This window comes from Furipterus horrens, unplaced genomic scaffold (assembly GCF_987537825.1).
Source record: "Furipterus horrens unplaced genomic scaffold, mFurHor1.1.pri manual_scaffold_1, whole genome shotgun sequence".
Lineage (NCBI taxonomy): Eukaryota > Metazoa > Chordata > Mammalia > Chiroptera > Furipteridae > Furipterus > Furipterus horrens.
Genome location: NW_028327171.1, coordinates 115,214,794 through 115,242,600, shown reverse-complemented (window position 1 = coordinate 115,242,600; position 27,807 = coordinate 115,214,794). Strand labels below are relative to the sequence as shown.

The 27,807-nt window shown below is 39.3% G+C and overlaps 1 protein-coding gene across 6 annotated transcripts in view; it reads right to left on the bottom strand.

The window, feature by feature from the left end:
- The window catches only part of SAP130 (Sin3A associated protein 130), a 120,279-nt gene that overhangs the window by 16,248 nt on the left and 76,224 nt on the right, over window positions 1–27,807 (bottom strand). For all 6 annotated transcript variants that reach the window (XM_090278881.1, XM_090278895.1, XM_090278893.1 and 3 more), the window contains 3 exons: window positions 15,860–16,218; window positions 11,082–11,330; window positions 10,774–10,899 (listed from right to left, as the gene is read on the bottom strand). In XM_090278881.1, the coding sequence (XP_090135007.1) occupies window positions 10,774–10,899; window positions 11,082–11,330; window positions 15,860–16,218 (734 nt within the window). The remainder of the gene's footprint in view (window positions 1–10,773; window positions 10,900–11,081; window positions 11,331–15,859; window positions 16,219–27,807) is intronic.

The following is a 27,807-nucleotide window of genomic DNA, read 5'->3' as shown; positions in this document are numbered from 1 at the left end:
ATCTCTCTCCTCAGCGTCGTCGGCAAAGTATTCGCCCGGGTCGCTCTTGCCCGCCTGCAGACCCTTGCTTCCCGCGTCTACCCAGAGTCCCAGTGTGGCTTCAGAGCTGGCCGATCAACAGTGGACATGATCTTCTCCCTACGCCAGCTGCAGGAGAAGTGTCACGAGCAGCATAAACCACTCTACCTCGCCTTTATCGACCTTACGAAGGCGTTTGATCTGGTCAGTCGAAGCGGTCTCTTCAGCTTGCTACGGAAGATTGGCTGTCCACCACATCTGCTTGCTGTGGTCATGTCCTTTCACGACAACATGCACAGCACGGTGTCCTACAACGGCGCAACCTCTGAGGCCTTCCCAGTCAGCAGCGGAGTAAAGCAGGGCTGCGTCCTCGCGCCTACGCTGTTCGGAATCTTCTTCTCCATGCTCCTCCAATACGCCTTTAAGGACTGCAGCGAGGGTGTCTTCATTCACACCAGATCCGATGGCAAGCTCTACAACCTGGCCCGTCTACGAGCCAAGAACAAAGTCAAAGAGGTGCTCATCCGTGAGATGCTCTTCGCCGACGACGCAGCTTTGACATCACACTCCGAAGAGGGACTCCAGCAGCTAGTCACTTGCCTTTCCCACGCATGCAAGGAGTTCGGACTAGCCATCAGCCTGACGAAGACGAATGTTATGGCTCAAGGCACAGGGACTCCCCCATGCATCACCATCGACGGGTACACCCTGGAGGTTGTCAACGACTTCACTTACCTCGGGTCCACCATCTCGAGCTCTCTGTCAGTCGACTTGGAGGTCAACCGGAGAATCGCCAGGGCAGCCACAGTTATGGCCAGACTGAACCGGCGAGCGTGGAACAATTCCAGCCTCACTGAGAAAACCAGACTGCGCATCTACCAAGCCTGCGTACTCAGCACTCTCCTCTATGGCAGCGAGACGTGGACCACCTACGCAAGGCACGAAAGGAAACTCAACAGCTTCCACATGAGGTGCCTGCGACGCGTCCTGCATGTCGCCTGGCAGGATAAGGTCCCCAACACCGAGGTGCTGAAGCGAGCCAATATGAGCAGTTTGCATGCAGTTCTTAGCGAGAGACGCCTCAGGTGGCTCGGCCATGTCAAAAGAATGGATGCAGGCCGTATCCCCAAAGACCTCCTCTACGGCGAGCTAGCAGAAGGCAAGAGGATGACAGGGCGCCCAAAACTGCGGTTCAAAGACATCTGCAAAAAGGACATGACACAATGCTCCATCAATCTCAACACATGGGAAGTTCAGATGACCGCCTAGCCTGGAGGCTCGCGGTCAGGCAAGGTACGTCACGTGCAGAGGCTGCGCGCAACGAGGAGGCGGTCCAGAAAAGATCAAGGTGGAAGAAGCGTCAACAGCAGCAACAACGGCCATCTGCCTTCACCTGTAACAAGTGTGGCAGGGATTGTCACTCCCGAGTCGGACTGCACAGCCATTCTCGGCGGTGCAGATAGACTCTCAAGAAGCTACGCCATCGTCTCTCGAGACGGACGGCTGCCGACGCGACGCGATCGCGGGTATTACGTTCTAGAACCCCCCACAATAGGTGAAAATCCGCAAAGTAGTAACCTTACATTTATTTTAGTATTTATATATTTTTAAGGTTTTATAAACCCTTCCCATACTCTTATAAACCGTTCCCAGTCCCTTATTAACCTTTTCCACACTTTTATAAACACTACTTATGTTCTTAAACATATGCTACACTCTTAAACCTATGTAATTTTAACAACACACGTATACAGTACCGCAAAATCCCGTGATATAGAGAAAAATCCGTGATAAATAATTAAATATAATATTTACAAAAATCCGCGATACAGTGAGGCCACAATAAGTGAACCATGATATAGACAGGGACTACCGTATACAAATTAAGAAGCAAACAACGATAACAAACCTAGGGTGGAGGTGCAGTACTCAGAAGTGCTACAATATATTGTATAAAATGTCCAGTGTTCTACAAAAAATTATGAATTATGCAAAAGAAACAGGAAGTATGAGTCATAAATGGGGAAAAAGCAGGCAACAGAAACTGCTTGTGAGAATGACCAGATGTCACACTTATCAGAGAAAGATTTCAAAGTAGCCATTATAAATATATTCAAAGAATGAAAGGAAAGCATGAGTGAAGAAGGAAGGTATGATGATCACGTCACATTAAAGAAAGGATGGCATAGTGTTGGAAGTCCTAGCCACAGCAATCGGACAAGAAAAAGAAATAAAAGGCATCCAAATTTGGAAAGAAGAAGTAAAACTATCATTATATGCAGATGACATGATAGTATACCTAGAAAACCCTATAAACTCCCACTAAAAGACTACTCGATTTAATAAGTGAATTTGGCAAAATAGCAGGGTACAAAATAAATATACAGAAATCTAAGGCATTTCTGTATACCAACAATAAAATATCAGAGACAGAGACAAAAAAGAAAATACCATTTACTACAGCAACAAGAAAAATAAAGTATCTAGGAGTAAACCTAACCAGAGAGATAAAAGACCTGTACTCTGAAAATTACGTAACATTGAAGAAAGAAATTAAGGAAGATACAAATAAACGGAAGCAAATACCATATTCTTGGATGGGAAGAATCAACATCATCAAAATGGCCATACTACCCAAAGCAATTTACAGATTCGATGCAATCCCTATTAAAATACCAATGACATATTTCACTGACCTAGAACAAATACTCCATAAATTCATATGGAACCAAAAAAGACCCCGAATAGCAAAAGCAATCTTGAGACAGAAGAACACAGCAGGAGGAATCACAACACCAGATATCAAACAATACTACAAGGCCACTGTAATCAAAGCAGTATGGTACTGGCATAAGAACGGACATGTGGATCAGTGGAGCAGAATAGAGAGACCAGAAATAAACCCAGGCCTCTATGGTCAACTAATCTTTGATAAGGGAGGAGGGAACATAAAATGGAGTGAGAAGAGCCTCTTTAACGGGTGGTGCTGGGAGAACTGGACAGGGACCTGCAAAAAAATGAAACTAGACCACCAGCTTACACCACACACAAGAATAAACTCAGGATGGATCAAAGACTTGGACGTAGGCCGTGGCACCATGGAAGTCCTAGAGGAAAACATAGGCAAGAAAATATCAGATATCTCACGTAACAATCTCTTCACGGATACATCTCCTAAAGCAAGAGAAATAAAGGAAAAAATAAATAAATGGGATTACATCTAACTGAAGAGTTTCTGCTCAGCAGAAGAAAACATCAACAAGATGAAAAGGAAACCAACCATATGGGAGAACATATTTGCCGATGACATCACAGACAGGGGACTGATTTCCAAAATATATAAAGAGCTGATACGACTCAACATCAAGAAAACAGGCGACCCAATTAAAGGATGGGCGGGGGATCTGAACAGACACTTCTCCGAAGAGGACATACAGAAGGTCCATAGACACATGAAAAAATGCTCAACATCATTAGCCATCGGGGGGATGCAAATAAAAACCACAATGAGATACCATTTTACACCAGTCAGAATGGCCATCATCAACGAATCAACAAGCAACAAGTGCTGGCGAGGATGTGGAGAAACGGGAACCCTACTGCACTGTTGGTGGGAATGCAGACTGGTGCAGCCACTATGGAGAACAGTATGGAATTACCTCAAAAGATTAAAAATGGAACTGCCTTTTGAACCAGCGACTCCACTGCTGGGATTGTACCCGAAGAATCTTGAAACACCAATTCAAGAGAACTTATGCACTCCTATGTTCATTGCAGCACTGTTTACAATAGCTAAGTGCTGGAAACAACCTAGGTGCCCATCTGTAGATGAGTGGATCAAAAAACTGTGGTACATTTACACAATGGAATACTATGTAGCAGAAAGAAAGAAGGAACTCCTGCCATTTGCAACAACATGGATGGAACTAGAGAGAATTATGCTTAGTGAAATAAGCCAGGCAAAGAAAGAAAAATACCATATGATATCACCTAATACAGGAAACTAAAGAACAACACAAACAAAGGAACTAAATAGAACAAAGAGCAGAATAGCAGTCAATAGGGGGGAGGGGGGAGGGAGAGAAGGGGGATAAGTAAGGGATGGGTTTAATTAAAGAGCCTGTATAAAAGACTCATGGACATGGACAACGGGGAGGGATATGATTGCGGGAGAGGGGGTGGGTTGGGTGGGGGAGAGAAATTAGGGGAAAAGGGGACAACTGTAATTGAAAAACCAAAATAAAAAAAAATAAAAAATAAAAAATAAAAATAAAAATAAAAAAATCAGTTGAGCATATTTCTGTGGATTTATTTCTGTGTTTTCTGTTCTATTACAGTCATTTATAGGTTTGTCCCTCCACAAATATGTATCACTGTTATGATTGCTGGAGCTAAATTATAGGCTTTAATAGTGCTAAGAATTATTTCTCCTTCCAGACAAGATGGAGGTGTGGACAGACATGCTGCGTATCCCTCCACGGCTGGGAAGGAATGCAGCTACCTCAGGACTGGAAACAACCAGAAGTCCTAGAAGATCAAACTGCATGGAAGTCCAGCAAACAAAGATATAAAGAAGAGGTGCTCATCCAGACAGGTAAGAGGGGCGAAGCCGGGACAGAGAGGACGCGGTGTTGTGGTGGCAGCAGCATCGGTGGCAGGGGCAGCCCAGCAGAAAGCACAGTCACATGTTTTAAAAAGTCAGGAGGGACACCTGGGGAGTGCTCCCAGCTCCTCACCGGACCTCGCTTCTCACAGTTCCAGCACCGGGGAAAATCAAGCCTCATTGCTTCTGACTGTGCAGACCAGTGGGGGTTGGGGTGAAGGTGTAAGCTGCAAGTCTCAGCAGAGTCCACTTGTTTAAAGGGCCCCCATGGTCCTAGAATGTCTGCAGAGCCACCCACTCTGGGAACGACGGCCAGGGCAGCGGCTAGAGGGGCACCAGTCCGCTGTGGAAGTAGGAGAGGAGGCTGGAAAAGGGGTGAGTGCTGGGCTGGCGGCATTGTTCCCTCTCAGACCCTTCCCCACATACAGCGCCACAAGGTGGTGAAACAGGTCACCCTGTACTGATGAATCCCTAAGGCTCCGCCCCTTACAACGTTAACAGGAGTGACAGCTCTACCTGGGACGCTGAGGCAGACAAACACAGGAGCCTGTCAAGATGAGGCGACAGAGAAGTATGGCCCAAAAGGAGGAACGGATCAAGGTTCCAGTTGGAGAAGGAGAACTAAGCGACGAGGAGATAGCCAAACTAACAGATGAGGAAATAAGACAACCTAAGAGACAAAGAATTCAAAACACTGGTGATAAAGCTACCCACAGGCTTGACAGATATGCTTGAGGATGGCAAACGCATAAGAGAAGTGAAGGCTGTGCTAAGTGAAACGAAGGAAAATCCACACAAAACCAATGGTGAAGGGAAGGAAACCGGGGTTCAAATCAATGATTTGGAGCATAAGGAAGAAAAAAACAGTCAACCAGTGCAGAATGAGGAAGCAAGAATTGAAAAAAATGAGGAAAACATTCCAACTTTTGTGAAGGAGATGGATATACAGGTCTGGGAAGGACGGAGGGTCCTGGGCGAGCTGGACCCAGAGGGGACCACACCAGGACGCATCATGACTGAGATTCCAAAGGTGAAAGATAACGACAAAGTTCTGGGGGCAGCAAGAGAGAGGCAGAGAGTTGCCTACGGGGTGGTGCCTATTGGACTGTTAGCTGATTTCTCAGAGGACACTTTGCAGGCAAGAAGGGACTGGCAAGCAGTATTCAATATGATGAAAAGCAAGCTGCAACCAGGATTACTCTATCCAGCAAAGCTATCATTTGGAGTGGAAGGGCAGATGAAGTGCTTTCCAGACAAGGTGAAGCTAAAGGAGTTCATCATCACCAATCAATTATTCTATGAAATGTCAAAGGACCTTGCTTAAGAAAAAGATCAAAACTATGAACACTAAAACGACAACAAATTCACAACTATCAACAACTGAATCTAAAAAATAAAAACAAAATCCAACTAAGCAAAACAGAATAGGAACAGAATCACAGTTATGGGGATCATTTGGAGGGTTATCAGCTGGGAGAGGGGTGAGGGAGAAATGGGGAAATGGTGCAGGGACTAAGAAGCATGATCGGTTGGTAAAAAATAGACAGGGGGATGTTAATAGTAATATAGGAAAGGGTGAAGCCAAAGAACTTATATGCATGACCCATGGACATGAACTAAGGGGGCTGGAATTGCTGGAGGGGGGTGCTGGGCAGAGGGGAAAATATTGGAACTACTGTAAAAACAGTAAAATATACTAAAAAAAATAAAGAATTATTTATTTTTCATTATTTTAGCTATTCAGCTCCTATCCTCTTGCATATAAAGTTTAAAATAAGCTTTACTATGTCTACAAAAGCCTTTCTGGGGTTTTAGTAAGAACTGTATTATACCTATTGATTAATCTAGGGAGAACTGACACCTTTATATCATGTTTTATGATCCACGAACACTGTATGTCTCTCTTATCATAAATTCATTCCAAGTATCTAAAATTACAACTGATTTTTGTTTGTGAATATCATATCCTGTGACTATGCTGAACTCACTATTTCCAGAAGTTTTTTCCCCAAAGAATCACTTGAAATTTACTATGTAGATAATAATGTCATCTGCAAATAGGGCTAGTTTTATTTATTTCTTTCCAACCTGCATACGCTTTTATTTTTCTTGCCTATAGTGTGGCTAGAACTTCTAGTTCTACGTTGAGTAAGAGTGGTGAGAGAGGACAGCCTTGTTTTTTTGCTAATCTCAGGTAGAAAGCATTCAGTCTTTCACCATTAAGTATAATGTTAATCAGAGGTTTTTTGTACACTTTTTATCAAGTTGAAGAAGTCTCTTCTACTATTTTTTTATATTTTAAGTTTTTATAACAAAAAAGTGTTGAGTTTTGTCAAATAATTTTTCTGCATCAATTAATATGATCACGTAATTTTTCTTCTTTGGCTTTTGTTGAGAAATGGACTGTGTTCCCCTCAAAAGATATGTTGAAGTCCTAACCCTTGGTACCTAAAATGTGATATTATTTGGAAGTAGGGTCTTTGCAGATGTAATCAAGTTAGGAAGTAGTTACACTGAATTAAAGTGGGCCCTAAGTTCAAGGACCAATGTCTCATGAGGAGGGAAAGAATCAACACACACAGGGAAGAACTCTATGTGAATATGGAGGCAGAATGGGAGTGATGCGGTTGTAAGCCAGAATTTATCAAGGTTTGCTGGCAACCTTCAGAGAGTATATGATCCTGCTGATACCTTGTTTTTGGACTACTAGTCTCCAGAATTATGAGAGATAAATTTCTCTTATTTTAAGCTCTCCAGTTTGTGGTACTTCGTTATGGCAGCCATAGGAAATAAATACAGCCTGTTAATAATGTTGAATTAATAAACTCTCAAAGACTGAACCAAACTTGCATAGCTATAATGAATCCCACTTGATCAAGGTATAAAATTCTATTTATTTTATTACTGGATCCAATTTACTAACATTTTGTTCAGTATTTTTTGCTTCTATATTCATGAGAAATATTGACCTGTAGTTTTCTATATTTATGCTCTCTTTGGCTTTTACTTTATATCAGGGAAATACTGACTTCAGAAAATGAACCTGAAAGTGTTCCATCCTATATTTTCAGAGACTGTGAAAAATTGGTGTTGATTGTTCATTTAAACATTTGCTAGAACTTCCTAGTAAAAGTATCTTAGCCTAGAGATTTCTGTTTCGAAGCTTTTAAGTGATAAATTCAACTTACTTAATGGTTTAAGGAGTATTCAGGTTATCTGCTTATGGCAGAGTTTTGGTAGTTCATGGTTTTGAAGGAATCGGTCCATTTTATTTAAGACACTGACTTTTAGAAACATAAAGGTGTTCGTAGTATTTTCTTATTCTTTTTTAAAAAAGATTTATTTATTTTTAGTGAGAGGGGATGGCAGGGAGAGGGAAAGAAACACTGATGTGCCAGAGAAACATTGATCGATTGCCTCTCACACAACCCCCAACTGGGAACGTGGCCCACAACCCAGGCATGTGTCCTGACCAAGAATCAAACTGGCGGACACTTATATTTGTGGGACCCACTGAGCCACACCAGTCAGGGCCTATTTTCTTATGCTTTTAATGGCTGCACAATATATAGTAATATCCTGTTTCATTCCTGATATTCGTAATTTGTCTTTTCTCTTTTATCTTTTTAAGTCTTGCTAGCGATTTAATTTTGTTGATCTTTTTTCAAAGAACTAGCTTTTGTTTTATTACTGACTTTATTTATTCCCCGTTTTCAATTTCACTGATTTCTGCTGGCTTTCCTATTTACTTCCCTATGTCTGCTTTGAGTTTATGTTGCTCTTTTTCAGTTTTTGATGTAGGAACGCTGATTGAGATATTTCTTCTTTTCTAATGTAAGCGCTTAGTGCTAGAAAATGTCCCCGTTGGCACCTCTTTAGTTGCCTCCCACACATTTTGATTATACTGCATTTTATTTTCATTTTCATTCACGTTATATAGTTTTAAAAATTTACTGAAACTTCCTCTTTGACGCATTACTCAGAAGTGTGTTGTGTAATTTCCATGGTTTGGAGGTTTTTTGTTATCTGTTATTGGTCTCTAATTTGATTCCATTATGGAAAATGAAGATAACTCTATGTGATTTCAATTCTTTTATATCTGTTGAGGTTTGCTTTCTGATCCAAGATACTGTCTATCTTTACATGTTTATGTGCATACATGAGAAAATATGTATTTTCTGCTGTTGTTCAAGTGTTGTATAGATGTTAATTAGATGTTGGTTTGTGGTATTGAGGTCTTCTATGTCTTTGCTGATTTTGTCAAGTACTTCTATCAATTGCTGAGAATGGGGTGATGAAGTTTTCACTATCAGGCATATTTGCCTATTTCTTCTTTCAGCTCTATTTTGTTTTTGCTTCATGTATTCTAAAGTTCCTGGTTTTTGTTGCCTCTACATTTTTTAACAGTAGGCAATGTCCTTCTTTGTCTCTAGTAATTTTCTTTCCTCTGAAGTCTTTTATTTGATGTTAACATAGCTACTTCTCTTTTTAAAATGTTCGCATTGCATATATTTTTCCATCTGCCAATCTACCTATGTTATTGTATTTGAAGTGAGTTTCTTATAGACAGAATATATGTGGATCTTTTTTTCCCATTCATTCTGTCATTTTGTGTTTTAACTGGTAAGTTCAGACTATTCACATTTAAGGTAATTTTTAAAAAATCCTCACCTGAGGATATGTTTATTGATTTTAGAGAGAGAGAATGGCAGGGAGGAACAGAGGGGAAAGAGAGAAACATTTATTAGTTGTGTCCAGTATGCACCTTAAATGGGGATTGCACCTGCAACCTAGGCATGTGCCGTGACTAGAAATCGAACCCACAATCTTTTGGTGTGTGGGATGACACTCCAACCAACTAAGCTACTGGCCAAAGCTTAAGGTAATTATTTATATGTAAGATTTAGTCTGCCATGTTATTATTTATTTTCTGTTTGTTTCCTGTGCTTGATCCTGTTTCTTTTCTTTCCTACCTGTGAAATACCTGACCAATTCTTATTATTCCATCTTTATTTTTATGAATATGACTTAAAGCTTAGGCAAAGCAGTTCAACTAAATCTTAATAGTCAAAAGACTTGGCTCAAAGCAATTAATATGTACCTATTCAAATAGAAGACTTGAGAAATCATTACATACAGTTATAAAGAGTAAGTACTAATAAGCAGTAAGAATCTTTATGTTACTAGGGAAACCTTTAACTGTTTTACTGCTATCATATGGAATTCTTGTGGCATGAAGAGATGTAGTACTCCATATCCTGCTTCCACCATAGACCAGCATTCTCTGACCTTTGGAAATCTCATCCATTTTTCAAACCTAAGGGTGTACACTCATGAGGAAGAGAGCTGAAAAATGTGTCTGTATGCCCATTCAGAAATGAACTGTCAAGATCTTTACACCTGCTCATAGAGAGAAGTCAGTACCACCCAGCTCTGACTAATCTTGAGGTCACAAGGAAATTCTTGGAGAAGTTTCCAAACAGAAATTAAATGAGGGAATGGGAAATATGACCAACTCTTTGAAAACTTAACTTCTTTGTGCAATGATTATATTTGAGATTAATGACAAAGTCTATAGGTATAAATATTTACAAAGTACTATGAGCCATTTTTATCACATGTGGCTTTATCAAAATGTTATTCTTAACAACAAAAACATTTATTGAGGCTTTGCCTTGGACCATTCCAAGAGTTACACATATGTTAAATAAAAGGTGGTCTTTTGGAAAATAAAACTTCCTGGGGCTTATGACGCATGCACATCTGAGCATTCTAGGAGCTATTATGGATTACGTCAAATAATCTAGTACAGCCCTTTCCACAACTATTCTGAGGGCTAACGAGGTCACCTGCCACCACTTCAGGAGCTGGTAACACACAAATTTTACTAAAAACAATGTTGTCACTTATTCATTAGACTGGGATTCCAATAAAGTACACATAGCTTTCTCAGGCAAAAGATAATTTTTCAAATTTTATACTCAAATGCACATTATGCCTAAGTTAAACACTTAAGTTTTTATAACAAAAACTCAGGGTATTTTTTTTAGAAACAAAAAATTGTGATTCTGTTTATTCTACTATAATTGTGACACAGGCAAGTGAAAGACCAATTTCATGCATTAACATTGGATGTTTCTGGGGAAGCTAACCTTTGACCCGAACATCACTGTATCGCTGAAAGTGGTGGTAAGCAGCTTTCCAGGGGTTCCGATAGTGACGGAGCAAAGTAATGGGAGGTCTTGGACGCACTGGGACATACCTCACACCTTCTTCATCTATTCAAAAGCAATGAAAAAGAACATTAAGTAGCTTATTATTTATTCGCCACAATCCTCAAGGTATAGTTCCAATAAGTGAGCCTTAAGTGAAACCTGAGTATGTAAACAGCTTCAGGGTCTGACCCCTGACTGAAGTGGGAAGGCTTCACATGACAACAGTTAGTCCAAATGACCATTACCAATATACTCCTTGGGTGGAGACTTGCGCTTCTCAGCCTTCACCAGAAGACTCTTGGTGGTGGACTTCTCATCATCAGTGCTGTTTGTCTCCATCATATCCCCTTCTTCTGTAGAAATAACATGCTGTTGCTTTCGAGGCTTTTTCCTTGGGGAGGCACCAGGTGGTAGGTCACTGGTGGGCATGGACAGGTTGTTAGCCAGCAATGCAAGAGATGGTGACATAGTGCTGGTAGCCAGTGGAGGAACTGCTGTTGTAGGAAAAAGAGCACAACACGTGTATGAGAACCCAAATATAACGGAAAGCTTCCTCCGATTTCCACCAATGAGAATGAATAATTAGAAACGAGGAATATTTATGGAGCTTTCCTTTGTTCCCAGCACTATGCTAAGCACTAATTGTAGAAGACGCTGCCAACTGCTTCCTAATACTTCACAACTTCACCTTCTGTAGCACGAGGACTCTCACTTTTAGAGGAGTACACTGCCACTGAACTGCAACACTATATTTACTAGCTTCCCTGACAGTTGGGTGTGGCCGTATGAAATAAAAATAGAAGTGTTTTGTAGCATTTTCTAAGAAGTTACCTTAAAAGATAGGAAGGCATGGCCTCCGATTCCTTGTCTTCTTATCGTGACTCTGGAACTGAGATGTGATAGTTAAAGAGTTCTAGCAGCTATCTCGAATCAAATTCTAGGGGTGGTTCAAGCCCGGAACCCTAATGATTTTATGGACTGCCTGTCTCAGCATTTGCTCCAAGAGACAATAAAACCTTACATGTTCAAGCCACTACTTTTCAAGCCTTTGAGCATTAATTCCTAGAAGTTAACCTATTAAATCATATAATATTAAAAATAATCTGAATTAGTAGGCATTATTTTATTATCTCCAATTTAAAGGTAAGAAGATAAGGCACAAATCATGCAAGTCCCAAGTGGCAGAGCTGGGAGCTGACAAAGGCAGTCTGGTTTCAGAGCGTGTACTATGTAACTACCACAGTACACTGCCTTCAGATACATGGCATTCATAGTGTGAAGGAAACATTCATTTGAACTTGTATGGATCATACATCTGGGAACTTAAAAATCATGCTTAAAAGTTCATTTCTACTCTGGTTTTTCACTCTCCCATATACTTGTGCCATCCTTTTCCTCCACCCTACCTCTGCCACCCACTTCCAATAGGCATACGTTAAACACTGTCATCTCATCTCATCTCAATTTCTAGCACCTGATTCTCTAGCCAAAACCAACTATCATTCCAGGTCACTCCTCTTAGTAACCAGTCTCCAACAATCTCTAGCCCCCACTAGGAAGTACTACCTATTAACTCTACCATTTTTTGCTGACAGTTAGTTATCCTCTGATAACTGGGTTTTAATTCTAACATCAATTTTATTTACTTGATTTAATCACTGTCCCTTCTCCCATTTCACTGTACTCATTCAACAACTTAAAAACAAAACAAAACAAAACAATTAGAAGAAAATGTCCATAAATTCCCACAACCTCATCTACCTACTTACTTGTGACCATATATTCCTTTCTCCCTTCAGGTACACAATAGATGCCACTCATACGCATGTCCTCAGACACTGCTCCAGGAATTCTCACTTCCTTTTCCTGAATCATCAGTTATTTCCCCTCTACTGGATTATTCCCATACAGAACTGTTATTTGTTCCATCTTAAAAATAACTCTCTGGCATCGTTTCCCTTCAGATACTACCCTTCCCTTTATAACGAATTCCTCAAGTATTGCTTGTACTCATTGTCTCCAATGCTTCTCTCCACGCTTTCTCTTGAATTCACCCCCAATCATACTTTGACCAATATCATTACATGAAAATTGCTCTTCTCAAGATCTTCACAACCTCTATGTTGCTAAATCCAATGGTCACTGTGTAGGTCCTTTTATTTACTTATTTTTAAGATTTCACTTACTTATTTTTAGAGAGAGGGGAAGGGAGGGAGAAAGAGAGGGAGAGAAACATCAACATGTGAGAGATACATCAATCAGTTGCCTCTCTTATGTCCCCAATTGGGGACCTGGCCTACAACCCAGGCCCTGACTGGTAATGGAACTGGCGACCTTTTGGCTTTCAGGGTGGCATTCAATCCACTGAGCCACACCAGCCAGGGCTCATTCAATTTATATTCAATATTATTTTGTTTTACTTTCAGGTGTACAGCACAGTGGTTAGACAAGCGTGTACTTCACAAAGTGTTCCCACTGATATTTCCTGTACCCAGTTGGCACTATACATAGTTATTACATATCACTGACTATCCTATGCTGTAATTTAGATCCCTATGACTATTCTGTAACTTCCAATCTATACTTCTCAGCCCCTTCACCTTTTGCATCTAGTCACCCAATCCCCTTCCCTCTAGCAACCATTGGTCTGTTCTCTGTATCTATGAATCTGTTTCTGTTCTGTATTTTCCTTTAGATTCCACATATAAGTAAAATCATATGATATTTGTCCTTCTTTGACTGACTTATTTCACTCAGCATAATACCCTCTGGGTCCTTATTTTTTTTTAATTAAAAAAATTTTTTTTTTAATTTTAGGAGAGTAGGGAAGGAATAGAGAAAGAGAGGGAGAGAAACATAAATCAGTTGCCTCTCACATGCTCCCGGACCAGGAACCAAACCCATAACTCAGGCATGGGCCCTGATTGGGAATTGAACCAGACCTTTTGCTCTGTAGAACAACGCCCAACTGAGCCACATCATTAGGGCCTAAGTCCTTATCTTAATTGAGCTTTCAACAGCATGTGATCCAGCTGGTTACTTGCTTTTCCCTGAAATAGTTTTGTCCTGGCTTTTCAGGACATCACATATTCCAAATTTTATTTTTACCACTCTAGCTCCCTTATTCAGTCCCCTTTGCTTGCTTCTGCTTCTTCTCCCTCCTCAGAAAGTGCAGTGCCCTAGAGGAGTTCGGTCTATAACTGGTTCTGTTTTTTTATATGCACTCATTCTTTAAGTTATCTTATCCAGGTTCATGGCTTTAAACAGAGTTAACATATACAATGGCAACTCCTAGTTTATGCCTGCAACTTCATCTTCTAGTCCAAAAGCCAGGCTCATAGATCCAACTACCTACCTGATGTCTCCATCTGGAGGTCTAACAGATAACCTCAAACTTACCATGTCAAAAACTAATTCCTAGTATCACCCTATAAAATGTGGTCCTCCTACAACCTTCTCTATCTCAGCTGATGGCAACTCCATGCTTCCTGTTACTAAGACAAAATGTTGTCGTTGACCCTGATCTGACACTGTTCTCGCACAGTCAACATCCAATCGTGAAAGAAATCCTTTCAGTTCTACTTTTAAAATGTACCTAAAATCCAACCACTTCATACCACTTCTGTTGCTACTACCCTGGTTGAAGTCTTCATTGTTCCCTGCAATTAATGCAATAGCCTCTAATAAGTCTCCCCAATTCTATCCTTGTTTCCAGTCTTTTCTGTAGACAGCAGCCAGAGTGGTCTGTTAAAAATGAAAGTAACCTCAAGCCCCTCCTCTGCTCAAAACCCTCCAACAGTTCCTACCAACCTCTGGAAAGCCCATATCCTCACAATGGACCATAAGCTCTCATAGTCATGACCCTGTTTCTCTCACCTTTGTCTTCTACCACTTCCTCACACACTTAGTTCCATTTACTTGTGCCTCTGCTATTCTTTGAGCACACCAGGCATGCTGGTATTTTAGGGCTCTTACACTTAGTGCTGTCTCGGTTTGGAATACTCTTTTCCCTTCACCTCTTTAATGTCTCAACTTAAAGACCACTTTCTCAGTAGGTCTTCCCTTTAAAAGTCTTTTAAAACTCACAGCTCCAGCCCTATCTTTCCCTTATATTTTCTCCCTGCTTTATTTTGCTGTTTGTCAAACTTGCTGGAGTACTAGCTCCCAGATGATGGAATTGTGTGCTTTTTCCATTTTGACTTTGTCTGTATTTTATAAATTTCTTACACTGAATGTTACTTCTGTAGTTATAAAAAACAAGATCCACAATAAATTATTAAGAACAAAAACAAAAACTAGTGAAAAGAAAACCTCCAAAGTGGCCTGCCTTTCACAAAATGGAAGTTTACAGTCAAGAAGAGGAAAAGGAGTAAAGAATAATTTTAAGATTTTAATAATCACATATAAGTTTATCAAGAGAGTATTTTCAACAACATAAATCTTACTTTACTGCATAAGGTAACAAAAATATGCAAGGAATAAATTGTAAATAATCAGTACTGAGCTAAGTGTGTCTTGACCCTTCTTACATGGTGATATTTTCTTAATGAATACAAAGAAACTATATTAAAGGATACACAAATATCCTTGGGGAAACAGTAATCTTGTTCATGATTTGGTAAGAAATAAAATTATTTCTAAAATAAGCAAAATGGTTTTAGTTTTCAAAAGGAGCTTCTATTTATAAAAAACTAATAAAATGCAAATTTAAAATGTGAATGGAGGAGTCAGTGTTTCTGGCTGAGGGTAACATAATTTTGGCTCTCAGGAGCATTAGGAAAAGGGGAAGAATAATCAACTGCCAACAAAGAGTATTGTGGCCCTGACTGGGTGGCTCAGATGGTTGGGCAACATCCTGCAAAGAAAAAGGTTGCTAGTTCGATTTCAGGTCAGGATATATGCCTGGGTTGTGGGTTTGGTCCCTGTTTCTCTCCTTTTCTTTCTCATCCTTTCCCCTCTCTTTGAAAATAAATAAATAAATCTTAAAAAAATAAAATAAAGAGTATTCTGTGAATGAACTTACCAGAAACTGGCCTCATAATGTCCACTGGTTCCACTTCTTCTTTAACTTTTATCTCAGGTACTGGAGGGCCCAAAATTGAGGAGGGATTGCCACCTATAGCCGCTGGTGGCAGAGGGGCAGCTGCAATGGTAGTGATGGGTGGAGTGATGGCAACTGCTCCAGGATTGGTTGAGAGAGTGACTGCTGGTTGTGATGGGGGACTAGCTGCTGCAATCATTGTTGGAATGGTTGGTGGAGGCTGTTGAGCGGTGGGCGGAACTGCAATGGTGGGCTGATCATTATTTTGACTGGACACAGTCTCCATGGACACGCTGACTGGAGTGGCCATTGATACGTGGATTTCTGACTTAGGTTTGGCACTGAAACACAAAATCAAAGATAATGTAGCAAACAACAGAAAACTGCCTCAGCCTGCAACACTTTAGAGGATGAGTATTTGCCTAATTCTTTCTGTAAAATATAGCAGAACTAAAATAAATATTTCTTGATTCTAGAAGTTGAACTTTCAAGTTTTAAAGGAGATTGCAGTTTTAAAAATATGCCCTTCTTGGTGCTCTCCCTCTCTAGAGCACACCTGCTATCTGGTCCCCCTTTACTTCCCCCAAGGTGTCTTTCCTTTGTCGTCCCTCTTTTAAGTTCACAGGGCCCTTTTTTTTGCTTCTGTAGCCTGTTTACTGAGCCTACATGGACCAGCTGGCTCAGATCTACTACCTCTGTAACTTTCTAAATAAGCTTTCTGTTATAATTTGGAAAAAAAATAAAAAAACAAACTTCTCTTTGTCCCAACCCACCATGTTTTTATAAGCAGTAATAGAATTAATTTAGAAAACTAACTATACTTTTAAAAAATCAAAGCCACATTATAAAAAAACAAAACCAAACCATTTTCATTATGCTGTGCATTTTCCTCCCAGAATTCCTTAATGCCTGTGTTGTTTTAGGTTTTTGATTGGTTACCATTCTATTCATATTTCATACGCAGTTTCTTTATACCTATTTCTTATAAAAGAGGAAACTCATGCACATGGCAAAGATACAAAAAGGATACAAATTAAAAATCATTCCCCCCACTTCCCACACCCTGCTCTACCTAAAGGCATCACTCTTATAATTTTCCAGTATATTTTACCAGAGATACTTCAGGCATCTAGAGTAGCTATAAATAGTGCTTTAAAATGTATATCCCGTTTTTTTCAGTTTTATAAGAACAATTCATTCACAGCATTACGAATTCTCCTTAAACATTTTTTAAGTAAAATATTTCATTTAATAGATGCAAAGGTTTTCTTATTTATACTACCACTGCTGAAAGTTCAGGATACCAAAAACAAAAGAAAACAAAACCCCTTAAGTTCAAGGCCAAAAATAATTGAACTTCCATAGACAAAAATTTAACATCTACCTAAACCTCACACCATATACGAAAATGAACTCAACATGAGTCTAAATATAAATGCAAAACTGTAAAACTTATATAATACAGGAGAAAACTTGGACTTAGGTGAGGAGTTCTTAGACATGAGAGCAAAAGCACAATTCATAAAAGAAAAAACTGATAAATGGGGCTTCAAAATTAAAAATGTTTGCTTTGCTAAGGACCATTTCAAGAGGTTGAAAAGACTAGGCATAGATTGAAAGAAGATATATGCAAAAACATCTCTAAGAGGATGTACCTTGAGGTCATCATGCTGAAAGAAATCAGCCAATTTCAAAAGGACAAATACTGTATGATTCCACTTTTATGAGGAACCAAGAGTAGTCAAAGTTACTGAAAAAGAAAGTGGAATGGTGGTTTCCAGAGGCTGGAGGAAGGAAAAATGAGGAGTTCTTGAATTATGGGTACAGAGTTGCAGTTTTAAAGATGAAAAAAATCTGGAGATTCACTGCATAATAATGTGATTATGCTTAATAGCATTGAACTGTACATTTAAAAATGGATAAGATAGTAAAAATAAATAAATAAATAAAAAACCCACCAAAGCACATATCTGAAAAAGGAATTATATCCAAAATATATAAAGAACTCTGTAAACTCAACACTAAGAAAACACACAATTCCATTAGAAATTGGGCACAAGATATGAATAAGGAAGACACTTTACAGAAGAGAATATTCAGATGGCAAATAAAGCCTATGAAAAAATGTTGAACACCATTAGCCATTAGAGACACGTAAATCAAAGCCTCAATGATATACCACCACACACCTATCAGAATGGTAAAAGTAAAATTTAAAAATCTTATAACAATAAGTGCGTGACAGGGTTGGAGCCACCAGATCTAAGAAAGGGGATCCTAGGACTAACAAATGAGTTTATTTAGCGAGGTTGTAGGATAAAAGAATCTCATGTGTTACAGGTCGGAATTCAAAATGGTACAGCGACTATGGAAAGCAGTTTGGAAGTTTTTATTAAATTAAAAATATATGCAACTCAACAAATGTAATATTGGGATTTATCCGAGAGAAATGAAAATGTGTACCAAGAAAGGTGTACATTAATGTTTATAGCAGCTTTATTTGTAATAGCTCCAAACCAGGTACCATCCCAATATACTTCAATGAGCAAAGAGATAAATTCTGGCATATCCCTACAATGCAATACTATCCACTCAAAAAAGACAAACTATTGATATACGCTATAATTTGAATGGAACTCTAAAGTACTATATTGAGTGAATATAAGCCAGTATCATTAGATTACTGTATGCAATATATATATAATCTATGTAATGTATGCAATATATATGTAATGATTATGAGATTCCATTTACAATAAAACTTTCAAAATGACAGTTACTGGAGAACAGCTAAGTGGCAAGTCATTAGAGCTGGGGAAGAGTTTGATTATAAGTAAGAGAATAACTGCATGTAAAAACTGGTGATATTTTCTTTTTAAAAAGATTTTATTTATTTATTTTTAGAGAAAGGGAAAAGGAGGGAGAAAGAAAGGGAAAGAACCATGAATGTGTGGCTGGTTCTTGTGTGTCCCCAACTGGGGACGTGGCCTGAAACCCAGGCATGTGCCCTGACTGGGAATCGAACCGGCAACACTGGTTCAATCCACTGAGCCACACCAGCCAGGAGAAAACTGGTGATATTCTAATAAGGTCTGTAGTTAAGTCAACAGTATTGTACCAATTCTGAGGGTTATATAAGATTGGTTACAATGAGGGAAGCTGGAAAAGGGTACATGGTAAATTTCTTTACTAATTTTGTAACCTCTTGTGACTTAAAATTATTTCAGCATAAATACTTTAAAAGTAAAGATGGGGTAGAGGAAAGAATTACCCTGGCATTAAAGTGAATTAAAGGACAAAATAACCAGATACCAGCAAAAATGTAAGAGTAAGACTCTGGAAAATTTCTTTCATAAAAGCAACAAAAATCTGGCAAAAAGAACAACTGAAACAACTTCTTCAGAACTCTGGAAATTAAAGAAAGGCTTCCAACAATCTGGCAAAATTTCTCAATAAAACTGGTTGAATCTTGTTAAGAAGAGTAAACTATGTGGTGTTTTAACTTGCTCTATTTCCATTTCTCCACCTCCAGCTCCAACTTCATGGTAGACTTGCAGATCAACAATCCACACTCCCAGTTAAAATCAGCAGCCCAGCTTCTGGCCAAGATGTAGGTGTAGGTAGACATGCTTTGCCTCCTTGCACAACCATAAGAAGGATTACATCTACCTCAAACAAAATACAAGCAGAACTGCCAGAAAATCAAACTGCACAAAAGTCCAACGAACAGAGATTTAAAGAATACTCATCCAGATGGGTAAGAAGGGTGGAGATAGGGAGCTGGGGCAGAGAGGACGCGGTGTGGCAGTGATGGCAAGGCAGTGGCTGTGGCCAGTCACCGGAAAGAGCAGTCATACGTTATAAAAGCCAGAATCAATATACCTGGAGAGTGATCCCAGTCCCAGGTCAGATTGCACAGCTCATGGTTCCAGAGCCATGAAAATAAAGTGGTGTTACTTCGGGCTGTGAAAATCAGTGGATGCTGGGGTGGTGGGAGAAAGTGCCTGTCTCACAGAAGAGTTTGTTTAGAGGCCCCCATGGGTCCTAGACATATGCAAACCCACCTACCCTGGGAACCATCACCAGGGCAACAGATAGAGGGGTGCCAGTTGCATACTGGAAGTGGGTGAAGGGATGGGAAAAGGGCTAAGTGCTGAGCAAGTGGCATTGTTCCTCTCTGACCCCTCCCCCACATACAGCAGTACAAGGTGGTGAAACGGGTCGCCTGACACAGAAGAATGCCTAAGGCTCCGCCCCTTACAGGTGCGAAGCTCTATCTAAGACACAGAGGCAAACACAGGAGGCTGTTAAGTTGAGAAGACTGAAAAGTATAGCCCAAAAGAGGGAGCTGATCAAGGCTCCAGTGGGAGAACTAAGTGAAAAAGAGACAGACAACTTAACTGATGCAGAATTCAAAACACTGGTGATAACAATGCTCACACTTAACAGACATGATTGAGTATGGCAAACACATACAGGAAGACGTTAAGGCTATACTAAGTGAAACGAAGAAAAATCCACAAAACCAATGGTGAAGGGAAGGAAGTCGTGTTAAAATCAATGAGTTGGAACATAAGGAAGAAATAAACAGTCAACCAGTACAGAATGAAGAAACAAGAACTGAAAAAAAAAACAATGGGAGGCTTAGTAGCCAGGGTATAACTTTAAATGTACCAACATCCGAATCAGAGGGGTACCAGAAGGCAAAGAGGAAGAACAAGAAATTGAAAACTTATGTGAAAAAATAATGAAAGAAAATGTCCCTAATTTGGTGAAGGAAATATACATACAAGTCCAGGAAGCACAGAGTCCCAAACAAGCTAGACCCAAAGAGGACCACACTCAGACACATCATAATTAAAAGGCCAAAGGTTAAAGATTAAGAGAGAATCTTAAAAGCAGCAAGAGAAAAGCAGATAGTTACCTACAAAGTGGTGCCTATAAGATTGTCTGCTGATTTCTCAAAAGAAACTTTGCAGGCAAGAAGGGATTAGCAAAAAGTATCCAAAGTGATGAAAAGCAAGAGCCTACAACCAAGATTACTCTATCCAGCAAAGCTATCATTTAGAATGGAATGGCAGATAAATTGGTCCCAGACAAGGTAAAGTTAAAGGAGTTCATCATCACTAAGCCATTATTATATGAAATGTTCAAGGGAAACATTTAAGAAAAAAAAGATCAAAACTATGAACAGTAAAATGAGAACAAACTCATAACTTTCAACAAAATAATCTTAAAAACAAAAAACAAAAAACAAAAAAAACAAAGCAAACAATTAGAACAGGAACAGAACTGTAGATATAAAGATCGTATGAAGGGTTGTCAGTGGAGAGGGGGAGGGAGGAGAATGGGGGGAAAAGGTACAGGGATCAAGAAGCATAACTGGTAGGTACAAAATAAACAGGGGGGCATTAAGAATAGTATAGCACTATTCGACATAGGTGTGGAAGTTCTAGACAGAGTGATAAGACAAGAAAAATAAATCAAAGGCATCCAAATTGGAAGGGAAGTGAAACTATCACTACTTGCAGATGACATGATAGTGTACATAGAAAACACTATAGACTCCATGAAAAAACTACTCGACCTAATAAGTGAATTTGGCAAAATAGTGGGATACAAAGTCAATATCCAGAAATCAAAGGCATTTTTTTAATACCAACAATGAAATATTAGAGATTGAAACTAAAAAAAAAAAAAAAAATCCCATTTACTATAGAAACAAGAAAAATAAAATAGCTAGGAATAAACTTAAGAAAGGAGGTAAAAGACCTCTACCCAGAAAACTACAGAACATTGAAGAAGGAAATTAAGGAAGATACAAAGAAATGGAAGCATATACCATGTTCATGAATGGGAAGAATTAACATCATTAAATGTCCATACTACCTAAAGCAATTTTAGATTCAATGCAATTCCTATTAAAATACCAATGACATATTTTACAGACTTAGAACAAATATTTCAAAAATTCATATGGAACCCAAAATCGACACTGAATAGCCTCAGCAATCTTGAGAAAGAAAAACAAAGTAGGAAGAATCACAATACCTGATTCAAACTATATTACAAGCCCACTGTAATCAAAACAGTCTGGTACTGGCATAAGAACAGACATAGATCAATGGAAAAGAATAGACCCAGGTCTCTATGGTCACTAATATCTGACAAAGGGAGTAGGAGCATAAAATAGTGTAAAAATAGCCTCTTCAACAAATGGTGCTGGAAGAACTGGACAGGGACATGAAAAAAATGAAACTAGACCACCAACTTAAACCATGCACCAGAATAATCTCAAGATGGATGAAAGACTTAAATCTAAGCCATAATTCCATAAAAGTCGTAGGGGAAAACATAGGCAGAAAAATTTCAGATATCCCACGAAGCAATATTTTCACTGTTATATCTCCTAAGGCAAGGAAAATAAGAAAAGAATAAACAAATGGGACTACATCAAACTAAAAAGCTTCTGTTTGGCTAAAGAAAACATCAGCAAGATGAAGAGGGAACCAACCGTATGTGAAAATATATTTGCCAATGATACCTCGGACAAGGGTGTGATCTCCAAAATATATAAAGAACTTATACGACTCAAAATCAGGAAGACAGACAATCCAATTAAAAGTGGGCAAAGGACCTGAACAGACACTTCTCCAAGGAGGACATACAGAGGGTCCATAGGCATATGAAAGGATGTTCAACATGACTAGCCCTCAGACAGATGCAAATTCAAACCAAATGAGATACCACCTCCTCACACTAGTCAGAATGGCCATCATTAATAAATCAACAAACAACAAATGCTGGCGAGGATGTGGAGAAAATGAAACCCTAGTGCACTGTTGGTGGGAATGCAGACTGGTACAGCCACTGTGGAAAACAGTATGGAATTTTCTCAAAAAACTAAAAATGGAACTGCCTTTTGATCCAACGATTCCACTCCTGGGATTATACCTGAAGAATCTTGAAATTCCAATTCAGAAGAACCTATGCACCCCTATGTTCATAGCAGCACTATTTATAATAGCCAAGTGCTAGAAACAGCCTCAGTGCCCATCAGTGGATGAGTTGATAAAAATCGTGGTACCATTTACACAATGGAATATTACGCAGCAGAAAGAAAGGAAAACTTCTACCTTTTGCGACAGCATGGATGGAACCGGAGAGTATTATGTTAAATGAAATAAGCCAGGTGACAAAAGACAAATACCATATGATCTCACCTAATACCAGAACCTAATGAACAAACAAGCAAGCAAAATAGAACCAGAGACATGGAAATAAGGGACACACTGACAGTGACCAGAGGGGAGGGGAGAGGGAGTAAAGGGGGGAAAGAAGGGGAAGGCTTTAGTCAAGGAACTAGTATAAATTACTCATGGACATGGACAACAAAGTGGGGACTGACTGGGTGAGAGGGGATAGGGTGAGGAGGCAGGGGAGAAGAATGGGGGAAAAAATGGGACAACTGTAATAGAACAACAATAAATTTAAAAAGTAAGAAGAAGAAGAAAAAGAAGAAGAAGAAAGAAAGGAAGAATAAGGAAGAAGAAGAAAGAAGAAGGAAGGAGAAGGAAGAATAGTATAGGAAATAGAGAAGCCAAAGAAATTATATGCATGATCCATGGACATGAACTAAGGATGGGTATTGCTAGAGAGAAGATGCGTGCCAGGCAGAGGGGTCAGAGGAAAAAGAATTGGGACAGCTGTAAAAGCATAATCGGTAAAATATACTAAAACAAAAGGGGTATATTTGTTTGTAAGTCCCAAATCTTAGTTACCAGCATGGGCCATTATCTTCAATTCTAGAATTGCATATACTTCAGAATTTTATATTCAAGAATGCAACTGACATCTCTATTTGGGTGTGTCTAAGCACTTAGATTATCTCAAAAGTAAAATGTTTAAAACCAAACTGATTTTCTCCCTCTGCTATTTTCATTGCTTTCTTCATTTTAGAATGGATAATTCCTTTTCTGCAATTACTCAGGCAAACCCTGTAGCTATCCCTGCCTCCCCCTTTCTTTCTACTCCATCAGAAAATTCTGACAGCTGTACCCTCAATACAGACCCAGAATCTCAACTCTTCTTAAGATTTTTTACTACCTCCATGCTGGTCCAAGCCACTAAGACAGTCTGAGTTCTATCATCTCTCACTTGGTGTATCTGCTTCCATTCTTGCCTTCTGGCAGTTTGTTTTCATCACTGTTGCCAGAGTAATCCTTTTAAAAATAAGTCAAATCATGTCACTCCTATGTGTCAGCCCTCTGATGGCTCTCCATTTTACCCAGAATAAAACCGAAAGACTTTTGAATGGCCCACTAACACGATATAATCTGACCCTTAATTATATCTCTGAATCATCTTGTATAACTCTCCCCATGTTCTAGGAAGGTCTCCCTTGCTGTTTCTTGTGTACTCTTAATATAAAGACCTCACCTTGCCTTGCACAATGTTGATATGCATGAATTTCACATACACAACACATGTATACAGCAATATCTACATAATGCCCAAAACTATATTATACCAGTTCCCTACCAATACTGTTTAAATTTCAGTTACTACAGTGTATTAATTGTTACTGCATAAATTGCAAATTTTGTTGCTAGCTACTATGTAGCTAACGTACCATGCACCATATGTGATCAATAACAACATTTCTTTTGAAGTATGTCACCGATTAGTCACTGCACATCTGTTATTCAGTTCATGCAGACAGCAGTGTGTAGTTGTTCTCTTTTGTTTCCTAGGGATAAGCCCAGGTGAAATTTTACAAAAATGGATGATTGAAAGAAAGAACTGGCTACAAAAAAGGAAATGCAGGAAAAAGTGTTAATTCTGAAAATAAAATTTGGTGTGATTAGACTACTGGAAATGGCAACAGTAAAGAGAAGACAGGAAGAGACGTAGGCTTGTATGAAGCTATGAGATGGATGATATTGAGGAAGTTCAATGAATATGAAAAAACAAGGTAAAGTCACTTCATATCAATTTTTAGTTTAAATTCCTGTAGGAACAGAAAACCACTATGGTGAAATGAAGTGTTTATTTCTACTTTGTATTGAAGACTGTAAAAATAAAAAATCCTAATGATATGGGCCAAAGTGTTAAATGGCAATTACAAGGAATAAAAATAAACTTTTTCCTGCCAATAAAAGCTAGTTTTATTGTTTTAAAAATCAGCATGAATTTGATTAATGTAAGGCTATCTGGTGAAGCTGCTAGCTCAGATAAAGCTGCTACTGTGAAATGTGCATTCAGATTCCAAGGATTAGTTAAGGCAGATGATTTTGTTAAGAGAGATAAGATGTCCCAAGAAGTGATTATGCAAAAAACTTCATGTTAAAGGAACTCTTGGAGATATTTTACAACACCGAAAGCCAAAGGATAAAATATGAGTAGTAGAGCAGGGTCCATGATGATGGTGTAGGAGGATGGGAGCTTACCTCTCCTAAAAGCATATCAAATGTACACACTATATTTAGAATAATTCCTCCTGAGGGACAACTGATGGCCAATTGAACAGCTTCTGCAGAACAAAAGAAAGAGACTGCATAGAGAAGGTTGAGGAACTGCAAAAGCTTTTTGGGAGCTGAGAGAACTCTCTTGGGCCAAAGGAACTGGGGAGCGATACTGTTCTTGTTCCACTGTATTTGGGTGGCAGGCAGGAACTCTATCCAGGTTCTGAGGCTGACCTGCAGGGCCACTGTAGTGTCCCAGCCATCCTTCTTGGAGAATAGCTCCCGCAAGAACAGGAAAGCGCCAGAGTGAGCATGCACAAGGGTCTCCACACCCAAATATTAAATGAGGGTTTTGCTGTGTACACCCACTGGACTGCATGTGCAAGCAGGGCTCCCTTGCCTGGAGAGTGAGAGACTAGCACACAGGCCTGCCATGTCTAGAGAAACTGTAGAGAGGGTGGGGCTATGTCTTCCAGCGGAAGTATAAACCAGAAGGGAGCTATCGGTGCATGCAGGGCTTCCTTTCCTACCTGTAAAAAGTGCAAAACTACTAGGGCGCTGGGATTTGTACAGTCAGGGAAGTCCTGCCCAGACCCAATTTGGACAACAGACAATTAAAACAACAGGCCCTTCCACATGGAGAAAGCTACACTTGAATCAGAAGGATAAGGAAGGTCACACAAATCAGGCTGCTCTGCTCGAACTACTTTCTGGCTGAAGACAGCCATAACAACAGAGAGCTACCACACACATGTGTACACCAAGCTGTCCAACCTGGAACTCACTTCTACTGGCCAGGTGGCACACTAGGCACTGTACATGTCCACCCCAACTATAATCAGTTTACCAAAACCATGTGACACACAGTATATAGGAGGCCACATTTTTAAGATTAGGAGAGAGAGCTATTTCATCTAACTCATAAGAACAAAAACAAAAAGCCAAACAAAATGAGAAGACAGAAGAACATGCCAAAATAAAGGAAGAAAATACCTCAGAGAAAAACTCTAATGATAAATAAAATGGATATACAAGGGGGGGACTACCCCCAAAAACCCCACAATTTATTTACAAAAGACTGTGTATTTATTTTCAGATGTTTAAATTTCAGTAACCTTCAAAGTACTCTCTATTTGATGCAACACAACTATCGAGACTTTTTTTCCACTGCTCAAAACAGTTTTTAAACTTGTCAATTTTGATGTATTTAGTGCTACTGTCAATTTTGGTGTCCCTTCTTCCACATCGGCAAACGCTTCCCTTTGAGGACTTTTTTCATTCGGGGATAAAAAATAGGTGCCTGAGATCAGGTGAGTAGGGAGGGTTGGGCATGAGGGTCATGACATTTTTGGTCAAAAACTGCTGTACACTCAGTGTGCTGCGGGAAAGTGTGCTTGTAAATCACGCATCATGAAATGGGTAAATGCGTTGAATGAGTCTTCATAAAATGTTCACTGAAGCCTCTCACAACAACACTAGCCTGTACACTGATACAGATAGGTTCCTAGACACTCACCTAGAGGGGGAAGCCTGTACTGCCAAGGGCCAGCTCACCAGAAGATAATTCCGTTTTTTTTTTGTTTTTTTTTTGGGGGGGGGGGGTTGTGGGGGAGGTCCCCTGTTTTAAGTAGCTTACCTAATAAGAAATTCTAAGAAATGGTCATCAGGATGCTTAACAAACATGACACTAGAATGGAAGAGCTCAGAGAGAACTTTTATAAAGAGTCAGAAAATGTAATAAGAACCAATCAGAGACGAAGACTATAATAATTAAGTAAAAAATACATTAGAAGGATTTGACAACAGATTAGTTAATACAAATAAGCAACCTGTAAGATAGAAAAGTGAATATCACCCAATCAGAACAGCAAAATAAAAAGAATTTTTAAAAGTGACTATATTATAAGAAACCTCTGGAACAACATCAACTGTTCTAACATTTATTGTATAGGGATTCCAGAAGGAAAAGAGATTGACAAAAAGGGGAGGGGTAGAAAATATATTAGGAAAAAAAAAAAAAAGGCTAAAAACTATCCTAATTTGGGCAAGAAAACAGATATCCAGGTTCAAGAAGCACAGAGAATTCCAAACAGGGATGACCTCAAACCGGCCAACACCAAGAAATATTGAAATTAAAATGGCAAAGTTAAGGATAAAGAAATAATCTTGAAGGCAGCAAGAAAGAAACAACTCACAAAGAAAACCCCATAAGGCCATCAGCTAATTCCTCAGTAGCAATTTTACAGGTTAGAATACAGTAGCAGGAAATATTTAAAGTGCTGAAAGAAAGGAACCTACAGCCTAAAATATTCTACCTGGCATTGTAAATTATTATTTACAACTGAAAAAGAGGCAAAGATTCCCAGACAAGGAAAAACTAAGGAGTTCATCACCACTAAATCAGCTTTACAATAAATGTTAAAGGGTCTTCTGCAGAAAAGGGCATAACCAGAAAAAATACAGCAA